The sequence below is a fragment of the Castanea sativa genome, chromosome 12 (genome assembly GCF_040712315.1).
Source record: "Castanea sativa cultivar Marrone di Chiusa Pesio chromosome 12, ASM4071231v1".
Lineage (NCBI taxonomy): Eukaryota > Viridiplantae > Streptophyta > Magnoliopsida > Fagales > Fagaceae > Castanea > Castanea sativa.
The window spans coordinates 25,878,147-25,890,326 of NC_134024.1; the positions used below are offsets into that span (position 1 = coordinate 25,878,147).

General features: G+C 36.4%; 1 protein-coding gene across 1 annotated transcript; it reads left to right on the forward strand.

Moving 5' to 3' along the window:
* The first annotated feature begins 4,266 nt into the window (after window positions 1–4,266).
* LOC142620435 (uncharacterized) lies at window positions 4,267–7,322 on the forward strand. Its single transcript, XM_075793802.1, has 5 exons — window positions 4,267–4,392; window positions 4,750–5,626; window positions 5,741–5,920; window positions 6,016–6,383; window positions 6,627–7,322. Exons 1-5 carry the CDS (start codon window positions 4,267–4,269, stop codon window positions 7,320–7,322), a joined length of 2,247 nt encoding a protein of 748 aa, XP_075649917.1.
* Window positions 7,323–12,180: the final 4,858 nt, after the last annotated feature.

The following is a 12,180-nucleotide window of genomic DNA, read 5'->3' on the forward strand; positions in this document are numbered from 1 at the left end:
ACATTAAAGTTTCATTTTTAGAGTGTACTGCCCTCCTTTGGTTGAAATGATTCACGTGCTCCACAGGGTTTGTTTTACCATTATAAATGGTGAATGTAGGCTGAGTGAATCGTCCTGGCAGTTTCCCCCTCTCGACCCTATGTGTGAAAGGGGACTTGGAGAATTGGTGTTACGCCCTGCTTATAGCATCGTTTCCCAAGCCCCTAGAGGAAGACCTCCTTCCTTTACGGCCATGAAGATTGTCTTTCTCATATGAGAAAGTTTCATTAGGAGGAGTTCTGGACCTCGGCCTGTAACTACTACCTTGGGAGCCCTCAGAAGAAGGATTAGAAAGAGATGGTGTTCCCCTCCGTCTCGCATGGCGTAACTTCTTCTTTAGGTGATCAATCTCCTCTTGCATGGCCTTCGCATCGTCCTTATGGGGGATTCTGCTTCCACCCCGCGAACGACTCCCACTGATGTGCAGCGTGTGCATACTACCCTCTTGATCCCTTTCTCGCTCAAGATGTTGGAAATGGTCCTCATGCTAGGACCCAAAAGACTCTGCATGATGCGGACCTGAGCCTGCCATAGTGTTCCAATTTCTTCAACACAAGGTTCCCACAGACGGCACCAATTGTACGTGCACAATTTGTACCCGGACCCAACCGCGTGATAGGTTCAGGCCCAAAAAGCCTTATACAATCAAATTTGTAGAGTGTGGGCTAGAAACCTAGGTTTTATGGATATTAGATAACAAATATGGTGGGCTAGATCGCCAATACATGTGCAATGAAATGATTATATGACAGAAACTCTCCTCGGACGTAAGCCGAGGATGACTTGTATTGCTCTTTCTTCTTTCAACAACAGATTATAGTCGAAGGTAGTGTGTACAGTATTTTCTTTTTCTTTTCTCGATTCCCCCTGTTGAATGCCTTTCTTTTTCCTTTTATATCACCTTTCTTCTTCCCTCCATCTTCCATGTATGGACCAAATAACCTATCTAGATACTTGACTCATCCACTGCCTTCTTGAAATCTTCCAACAACAACTGTAAGGCTGATTCATACTGTTCAGATGTCATTTCTCTATTAATGCAGCCAGAAGGGTAGGTGCAGAGTCTTTAATGCGGTGGTAGCAGCTTTTTCCACGATATTTCTCATGCGCTCTTCCTCTCTATAGCTGTGTAGAGCATATTTTTACCCAACAAACCTTCCATAATTCTCTTCCAAACACCATGACACGTCGTACAATCTTCACTTGACTTGGCCGAGGAGATACCCCTCCTCGGACAACCCCATCAACCCTTCTAACAAGAGCTTACTGGTGGACTTCAAGGCTCTGCTCGGACAGATTAATACCCCTAAACCAAGCCCAAGGCCCAAAATTGTATTTTGACAATTCTGCTCCCACAATTTCATTTCACATTTACTATGAAAAGGTAAAATAACTGATGTGGATTAATTAACTTTCCAACTACTTCAAAATTATTAATAATTAATTTATATAGGATTTTTGATAATTTAGATAAACTGTCTTTTGATATATATATATTTTTTAAGAAAAGTAGCAATTGAATAGGTATGAAGAAGTAATTTAGTTAAATGAAGAGAGGAAGAGCCAAAGAATTGGATATTAATGATTGTTTCAGTTATTTCAATATTAGTAATAATTTAATTAGAAGAGACTTTTGATTGTTCATATATATATATATATTCCTTTTGACTTTTTAAGGAAAGTGGCAATTGAACAGGTATTGTAGCGTGAAAGACAATTTGACTTGAGCTTGATTGAGGAGAACATTAAACGTCAGCTATAACTAAAAAATATATTAAATACTATAAGGCTTGGGCTTTATAGTGGAGGGCATATGAAAAACTTTTATTCACTTAATCGACAATGAAAAATTATTGCTAATAACAAGAGCAATCAGTAATCCATAAAACACACACACAACACTATAAATTACAATCCTAAAAAAATTTAAAAATTGCAAACTTAAAACATCATACAACTACACAATCATAAAATGAGCATACAACATGATCACAAATATTTTGTAAAAAAATAAAACTACAAAGGAAAAAGAAATCCTTCTTCAAGCAAACGTTGTAGGGGGCAAAAATGCAAAATATGGGCTAGCGATTGCGCTATTATGTGAATCAAATGATGAGGGAATACAGCTACTATTATCCATTCTAAATCAACCAGATGGAAAACAACTGCTCTAAAAATATTGACAAATCCTTCCACACACAACTTGATAGGCCAAAAATGTATTGACCCATTTGTCAAATTAATTAATTAATTAATTATCCAAGTTAATTAATTAAGTCTATTTAACATGCAATAGAGTGGTAGCATAAACAAATTACCAATTAAACTAAATGTAGCGGAAAATAAATTTGACACGGTGATTTGTTTTCGAATGGGAAAAACCTCTGAGGCAAAACCCCACCGAGTGAATTTAAGGTCATTACTCCCTAGAATCCACTATTATCAAAAGATGCGGTTACAAGTAAAAGGAATTCTAGTGCCTAATACCAATCTACAGTTGAACCTTTACTCTAATACTCAATTGGACTTATATTGTAGCGGCAATCTCTCATTTCAATGCACGAATCCCAGTACGTGACTAACCAATGATGCACGGATCTCAGTACGTGACTAACATCAACTTGAGGAAGATGTTGGCTGCAAAGTTGTTCAGTTCATCAACATGAAGATCAAAAAGCTCCTTGGTCACAAAACCCTTGGCGTAAAAACGCAATAGTTTTTAGAGAGAAAGATGAACTAGGGCAATTTCTATCTCCTGTTACAATATGCGTGTAACAATAAGTGCAACAACCCTTAATATAATCCTTATATATGTCTAAGGTTTTGAGAAAAGAAACCCTACACAAATACTCAAGGATATGCATGTAATTAGATTAGGAAATTATGATTTCATAATTTTTGACAAATACAGCTTCTATCGAGCTTCTGTCGAGCTTCAACATTAATCCTCGATAGATATGCTTCTGTCGAGACATCTGTCGAGCTTTAATGAACAACACTTCTTCACTTGTTTCTTGGACAGATTTGCATGGCTTTAACACTTGACTTGAACAACATGTTTCTTGAAGTCTTAAACCATCCTAGATCTACCCAATTACAAGTAATATGTGTTTTGTCAAAGGATTAGCCAATTATATCAAATATTTCCCTAACACAACTTTCAGAACAAACGCATTTCGCATCCTAAAAAACGAAGCATGCAAAAATATTGGAGTGGATTATTGGGATTGTGAATGTCCTTACCCTTATGGAAACAAGGAATTACATGTAACATGCAAAATGTGTTCAATTAACTTGAAAATGTATAAATTAATCAACCAAGTATGGTAGAATTAATATTAAAAAAAAAAAAAAATCAATTCTACTATAAATTATCCTCATTTTGTTTCAAATAGTAATCTCTAATACAAAAAATATATTTTCATGAGCAAAAGCTCCTACTATATATTGGTGATATGTACATAACATAGCTTGAGTTATAATAACATGACAAGTATAAATAATAATAAGCCAGGATAATTACTAAAGAATATCATGATAATTAATCATGATATTGATGTTGTTAATTAATCATTTTAAATTACTAAAGAATGTCATGATAATTAATCATTTTAAAGTGAAATTAATGCTTTTAAAAAGTACTTGAGGTTATAAATGATGTGGCGATTATGTAGCAAAGCTCAATGTATCATTTATAATACAAGTCCATCATATTTTAGATTTTTTTTTCCTTGGAAAACTTATTTGAGCTTGTGTTAAGCATAGTTTTGTAGGTTGTATTAGTTGTATGCTGGGTTATAGGATGGTTGTATGGTAGTAGCTAGATGGTGTAGTACAAGTGCCTAGTGCTGAGTAAAGTGTACATATGAGGCTTGTATGTTAGTGTGTAGGGTATATGGCTTGGTTAGTGTCAGTGGTTAATGACTATGCAAGGGCAGTTAGAGTTAGTTACAGACTAGTGGGTTTAAGAGACCAAGGGTTGTACACGGGTTAATGAAGCAAAGTGTAATTCTGAAATACAATTTCTTCTTTCTTCTCTCTCCATTCTTTTCTTTCTCTTTCTCTGTTCTTTTCCTTTTCTTTCTCTGTTCTTTCTTTTTTCCCAATTCTTGGAGGCCTAACTGACCTCCAATCTAGCTATACAATCAAACCATAGATTTCAATCCTAAAAATTGGTATCAGAGCATCATTCCTGCCATGATTAAGACACGAGCCACTGCCATGAACATGGTGAATGAAGCTATTGATTCTCTCCGTACTACATCTGATCACCATAACAGGGACATCCAAGAAATACAAAAGATTCAAGGCATTCATACAAGAACCTTGAACGAGATGAATCAGAACATCAATGTGATTTTATAGAAGCTTAATTCCATAGATGGAAATCGAAATTCACCTTAGAGAAATGTGCAAACAAATTCAATTCCAAGTTCTTCAACCATGTCACTTGCAAAGTCTGTGAAGTTGGATTTTCCACGATTCTTAGGTGTTGATCCTACTAGCTGGGTTTACAAAGCTAACCAATGTTTTGGGTATTATAAAACCCCAATTGTAGAAAAACTATTGATAGCTTCCTTTCACATGGAATTGAAGGCACTGATATGGTTTCAGGAAGTAGAGGAGGCTAGAATATTCTCTGATTGGGAATTTTTGGTGCAAGCCTTACACGTGATGTTTGGATCAACTGCCTATGATGATCCCATGTAGGTATTAACTAGGCTGAGACAAACTACCACAGTGGTTGGGTATAAAGCAGAGTTTGAAGCAGTATCAAACAGAATCAAGGGGCTTTCTCCACTGCACATGCTCAGCTATTTCTTTAGTGGCTTAAAGGATGAAATACATTTACCTGTGAGGATGCTCAATCCTCAATCCTTGAATGCGCCTTTTGGATTGGCCAAGATTCAAGAGGAATATTTGATGAGTTGCAGAAAGAGTGTCAAGTATCAACAAGATTTAGGTAAGAATTCTATCTTAGGTTTACCTAAAAGTAATGGTAGTAATGGTATGGTAGAAACGAAGCCTAGTATACCTATTAAGAGAATAACCCTTGCACAGATGGATGAAAGGAGGAAAAAGGGTCTTTGTTACAATTGTGATGAGAAGTGGGGGCCTGGACATAAGTGTAGAAATGCTAAATTGTTTCTTTTGGAAGGAATTGAACTGGTTTATGGGGAAAATTGTGGGATGAAGATAACTAAATTAGATGAGGAGGTGGACAGTGAGGTAGGTAATAAAATTGATAGAAGTATGAAGAATAGTCAAAATGAAGAGGTGGAAATTACCTTATATGCTCTCACAAGAACACCTACACCTAGTACAATGAGGGTTAAGGGAAGAGTGAGTGGAGATAGGTTGGTTATTTTGGTAGACACGGGTAGCAGTCACAATTTTGTTGATGCATCCTTGATCAGTAGTTTACAGTTAAGGGTGGATGTTACAAAGGTGTTAGAGGTCAAGGTAGCTAATGGTTCAATTGTTAAAACTCAAGGATTTTGTAGTGAGGTACCTGTGATAATCCAAGGAGTGGAATTTTGCATCAATTTTCATGTTTTGGCCTTAGGAGGCTATGATGCAGTTTTAGGTACTTAGTGGTTAAGTACCTTGGGTGAAATCCAGTGGAATTTCAAGCTATTGACTATAAGCTTCTGGTATAGGAATAAACAAGTTTTGTTGCAAGGTCTAAGTTCCATTTCAGGTTCTTCTTTTGTGGATTGCAAGAAATTCTTCAATGCTTCAGTGAAGAGAGGGTTATTGTTACAGATTGATGGTGTGGAACCAGCTATCTCAGTAGATAGAATTCCTACTGAGGTGGAAACATTGTTGCAAGAGTTCAGCCAGGTTTTTGAGACTCCTACTGCATTACCTCCGTTGAGGGGTCATTAGCATTCCATTATTCTTAAGGAAGGTGCCTAGCCTGTAAGCCAAAGGCCCTATAGATACCTTTTTTATAAAAAAAAAAAAATGAAATAGAGAAGATTGTGAAGGAGCTCTTGTCAGTGGGATCAATAAGAGACAATAGTAGTCCTTTTGCTTCACCTGTTTTGTTGGTTAGAAAAGCTGATGGATCGTGGAGGATGTGCATTGATTATAGGGCATTGAACTCCATCACTGTTAAGGATAAGTTTCTAATCCTAATTATTGATGAGTTGTTGGATGAATTGCATGGGGCTGCTATCTTTTCCAAGCTAGACTTGAGGTCAGGGTACCACCAAATCAGAATGAAGGATGAAGATATACCGAAGATAGCTTTTAGGACACATGAGGGTCATTATGAGTTTTTGGTAATGCCTTTTGGCTTGACCAATGCTCCTTCCACCTTCCAGTCCTTAATATATCAGGTATTTAAGCCCTTCCTAAGGAGATTTGTTTTAGTTTTCTTTGATGACATCTTGGTATATAGCAAATCTGTGTCTGAACATGTCCTACACCTTAGGAGTGTTTTAGAGATTTTGGCTGCTCATCGTTTATAAGCTAAAAGGTCTAAGTGTATGTTTGCTTGCTTAAAAGTGAAGTATTTGGGACATGTGATTACTGCTGAAGGAGTGCACACTGACATAAAAAAGGTTGCTGCCATGTAGTAGTGGCCTCTTCCTAAAGATATAAAGTCCTTAAGGGCCTTTTTGGGTCTCACAGGCTATTATAGAAAGTTTGTTAAGGGGTATGGAAATATTGCAACTCCTTTGACTGCTTTATTGAGAAAATACTCATTTTGTTGGTCCAAGGAAGCTGATTTGGCTTTTCAACAGCTTAAGGAAGCTATGGTTACCCCACTTGTCTTGTCCTTGCCAAATTTTGACAAACCTTTTGTGGTGGAGTGTGATTCTTCTAGGAGGGGAGTAGGTGCTGTTTTGATGCAGCAAGGCAAGCCTATTGCTTTTCACAGCGAAACCCTTAAGGGTAAGAACTTAGCTTTATCCATATATGAGAAGGAGCTACTAGCCTTGGTAATTGTTGTCAAGAGATGGAGAGCTTATTTGGTAGGCAGACCCTTTACTGTCAAGACTGACCAACAAAGCTTAAAGTACTTGCTTGAACAGAAAATTGGGACTCCTGCTCAAAAAAAGTGGTTTGCTAAGTTGTTGGGTTATAATTTTGTGGTTGAATTTAAGAAGGGTAAGGATAATTTGGTGGCTGATGCCTTGTGCAGGAAGGTTGAGGTTGAAGACTTGAATATTGATGGTGAGGATTCTGGTGGAGTTTTATGTATGATTTCATTCCCAACCCCTGCTTGGTTGACTGACCTTAAGGCTAGTTATGCAACTAACCAGCAAGTTTAGAGTATATTCCAAGCTTATCAGTTGGGAAAGGAAGTTCCTAAGGGGTTCTTAATACATAATGGACTTCTATTGCATAAAGGAAAATTTTATTTGGGTTCATGTGATGCCTTGAAAGGTGCTATCCTTCAACAAGTCCATAATAGTCCTTTGGGGGGAGGGGGCATTCAGGGTTCCTTAAGACCCTACATAGGGTTAAAAAGGACTTCTCTTGGCCGGGTTTGAGGGAGGATGTGAGGAAGCATGTAAGGGAATGTGATGCTTGCCAAAGACTAAAGGCTAAGACTTGTAATATAGCTAGTTTGTTATAGCCCCAACTTGTACCTGATAAGCCTTGGCTTGATGTGAGCATGGATTTTGTTGAGGGTCTATCTTCCAAAGTCTCAGTCTAAGGATGTGGTTTTGGTTGTAGTGGATAGATTGACTAAATTTGTTCACTTTGTTCCTTTGTCCCATCCTTATACTGTTATTAAGGTAGCTACCCTATACCTGCATTATGTGTTTAAGTTACATGGAATGCCAGCCTCAATTGTGAGTGATAGGGACCCTGCGTTTATTTCACATTTTTGGAAAGAGTTAATGAGATTGCAAGGGGTGCAGCTAGCCATGTCTTTGGCTTACCACCCTCAATCAGATGAGCAAACTAAGGTAGTTAATAAGAGATTGAAGCACTATTTGAGAGCATTTGTAGCTGATAGACCCCACTCTTGGATTGATTGGTTACCCTTGGCAGAATTTTGGTTCAATACCAACTTCCATACCTCCACCAAAATGACTCCTTTTGAAGCCTTATTTGGTTATCCTCCTCAATGGTTATTGGACTACATACCTGGCACTACTAAGGTTGACAGTGTAGATGTGCATCTGATGACTAGACAGCAGCTACTGACATTTCTAAAGCAAAACTTAGTGGTAGCTTAGAAAAGAATGAAAATCAATGCTGACAGACACAGGATTGAAAGAGATTTTGTTGAGAGAGAATGGGCGTATTTAAGGCTGCATCCTTACAAGCAGAAGTCACTGAGGCAGAGCAAGATGGGAAAACTGTCTCCTAGGTACTATGGACCCTTCCAGATTTTAAAAAAAGGTTGGTAAGGTGTCTTACAAGTTGGACTTACCCTCAGATTCTAGGTTGCATCCCACCTTTCATATTTCCTGTCTTAAGGCAAAACTGGGTTAGTATGTATCATCACTTCTTACTCTTCCACCTATGGATTCAGAGGGCATATTTGGCCCTGAACCCATTGCTGTGTTGCAAGAAAGATCCTATCAGTTGAGAAATAGGACTATTACTCAAGTCTTAACTTAGTGGCAAGGGGAAGGTCCTGAAAATGCTACTTGGGAGAATTTGTACTAGCTGTAGCTACAATTCCCTCACCTTGTGGGCAAGGTGCTTTAATGGGGGGGGTATTATTTAGCATAGTTTTGTAGGTTGTATCAATTGTACGTTGGGTTATAGGATGGTTGTATCAGTTTGTATGTTGGGTTATAAGATGGTTGTATCAGTTTGTATGATGGGTTATAGGATGGTTGTATCAGTTTGTATGTTGGGTTATAGGATGGTTGAATGGTAGTAGCTGGTTTGTATGTTAGGTAATAGGATGATTGTATGGCAGTAGCTGGATGGTGTAGTACAATGCCTAGTACTGAGTAAAGTGTACATATGAGGTTCGCATATCAGCGTGTAGGGTATACGGCTTGGTTAGTGTCAGTGGTTAGTGATTGTGCAAGGGCAATTAGAGTTAGTTACAAACTAGTGGGTTGGTGACAGCTGTGCGGTGTAACTGTGAGGTGTGGTTTAAGAGACCAAGGGTTGTACACAGGTTAATGAAGCAAAGTGTAATTCTGAAATACAATTTCTTCTTTCTTCTCTCTTTGTTCTTTTCTTTCTCTTTCTCTTTCTTAGTTCTTTTCTTTTTCTTTCTCTATTCTTTCTTTTTTCCCAATTCTTGGAGGCCGAGCTGACCTCGAATCCAGCTATACAATCAAACCATAGATTTCAATCCTAACAACTTCTATTTAAAACTAGGATTAAAGAAAAATCCAAGCTGCTACAAAATGTTTCATCAGTACTCTTTTCTTTCTTTTTTGTTAGTGCCAACACTATCTACCACTTTCTTTCAGCACAAATTTTTTTTTTTTGGTGCCAAAGACACCAAAATACCCACCTAAGATCAATACATAAACCTAAAAGACCCAAATTAGCAAACAATCAAATATTGAAACCCGTACAAGGAAACAAATACAAACACAGATCTTAAGAACAAAAAAAAAAAAAAAAGGAAGGAAATTTTGAAGAAATGGAGAAAAGAGGAGATACTTACAGGAAAAATTAGTCGGTCTTTCTTCCCTTTTTTTTTTTTTCCTAAGGTGATCTGGTCCTGTTGTCCCGAAATGATAGAGAGAAAAGAGTTATAGAGAGTTCCAGAGAGAAAAGAGAGAAAGAAGAGATACAGAGAGTTCCATACCCTTTCGCCTCTCTCCCTCCCTCCACAAACGGACAAAAACTATACTAAACCAAAATCATTATTCATAGAGCATTCACTCTTTTTATATAGTTAGTAGATGAGCCATATCACTCAAAAGTCCACAATTCTCTTAATTTTTAGTTTTTTTTTTTTTTTCATTTTTGATTTGATTTGAATTGATTCTTAATTTTGAAAAAAAGAAACAAAAAATCTTTGATCAAAATCTTTATCTCAGACCATCAAAATTAGGGTGTGCTACGACTTTATGTCTCATTGCTTTCGTCCAAAGTTTAAGGTTATTATTGGGCTTTGTATTTTTTGAGCAAATAGAATTGGGCTTGTTGATTGAGCGTAGTATAAGCTTGATATAGTAGAAATGGGGAAGGAACTTGTTACTCTGTTTTTGTTTTGGTGACTGACCCTAGAATTTTGAATCTGCATTTAATTTATTTTCCAATCTAAAGAAACTAACCTATTTTCCTCGGTTTTTGTTTGAACTCCTAAAGTGAGGATAATTACTATTCCATGGTGACACCTTGACCAAGTTCAAGTAGCTACACATGCCTCTGACTAGATACAAGTTAGATTTGTTTCTCAAACTAAAGAAATGACATGTTTGCTTTGTTTTTGTTTCAATGCTTAAAATGAAAAATCTCTGTTACATGCACATGCACTACATCAAAAAATATTTTTTACAATGAAAAAAATTGTTGCAATAACATTAGAGTTATTGCAATAGTTTATGTGAAGTGTTGCAATAAAATTTGAGGTAATAGGTTTGTGCTACAAAAAATTTCGTTGCAATAAATTTTAAATATTTTAATGACAATTTTGATGTAATAATATATTTGCCGTTGCAATAAAAAATTTACTACTTCGAATAACTTGTAGCAATAGCCTATTATTTCATGAATTTTATTGCAATAAATTGCAAATAATTGACAAAAATAATTTGAGTCAAGTTATTGCAACGATATCTTCATTGTAATACATAATTGTTTATCATATTTTTCATTAAAATAGATTGTAAAATAATTGGTATTAGATTATTGTAATAATATATTTGAGCGAGGCTAGTGTAGAATGAACGTGTTCAAGAAACTGATGGGGAGAACATCATTTACCAAGTGCCGATCCGCACTTGGTTAAACCCACTTGAGCAAGGACAAGCGAGAGTAAAAGTGGGAATGAATGGATTTGAGTGAGTTGAAGAAGGAGAGCGCTCAATGTTCATTCAATAGTTGCTCGAACGAGGTATATCTCCCTCGAGGGAGACAGAAAATGCAAATTATGCAAGACTTTCTAGAAGAAAACGAGGGAATGAGATCGTTCTGCCTCTAGTTGCTAAGTAATAGCCATGACATGAATTTTAGGGCTTGTATAAATGTTTTTTCAAGGGCCATTATCTATAATCAGTTTTTTTTAAAAAAATTATATTATTATTATTACACCATTAAAGATAAATTAAATGGGCAAGAGGAATCCCCTTCCCCTTCTAATTTTTTTTAAAAAAGAATTAAATCAGTTAGAGGAAGGCAAAAAAATGATATGAATAAAGGTGGCAAAGATTTTTATTTTTAATTTTTTGAGAAAGGTAGCCAAAATTATCTAATAAAAAAATAGTGATAATGGAGAGTGAAGCCTTGTATACCAAGGCTGCAGGTGGTCTAGTGGCCAGACCTTGGGCCAGCAAGATTTTGTTCTTGGATTTGAGTTCTCTTGATCCCCAATAGTGAGTGTGTTGGGTACCAATGTGCCCTCTCCCCTCCTATGCTTTTTTTCAATTACCAAAAAAAGGAAAAAGAGAAAAAGAAGAAGCCTTATATAGGAATATGTAGATGAGCCCAGTTAATTGAAAAACGATTCAGGGACTATTTCTAATAAATTGAATAAAGTTTTTAGTTGAGCCGAATTTAGACCAAGAAATGTTTTGTATAGATAGATTCAGGATTTTTCTTATGTTTTGCGAAAATATGGTGTGCTAGATCAAAAAGAAAAAGAAAAAGAAAAAGCAAAAGAAATCAAATTCAAAATCAAAATATTGTGTGGGTGTGTGAATGTATGCATATTCATTACTAGAGGTGACACTCTCACCCCGACTTTAGGATTTACTTCATTCGTGTAATCTTGTGAGCTTATGTTTAATTAAAACATGGTGCTAGAAAAAATAATCAAAAGCATGATATTTTGTAGGTGTGTGTATGTATGCATATTCCGTACTAGGTGACATACTCACCCTGAGTTTAGGATCTATTTCATAAATGTAATCTTGTGAACTTACAATGCATGTCTATAATGGCATCTCCTTAAAAAAAAAAAAAAAAATTCTTTTCTTTTTTGGACAATCGACATTTTCTTAATCTAACTTGGGACAACTTGGAGTTATCAAGGAA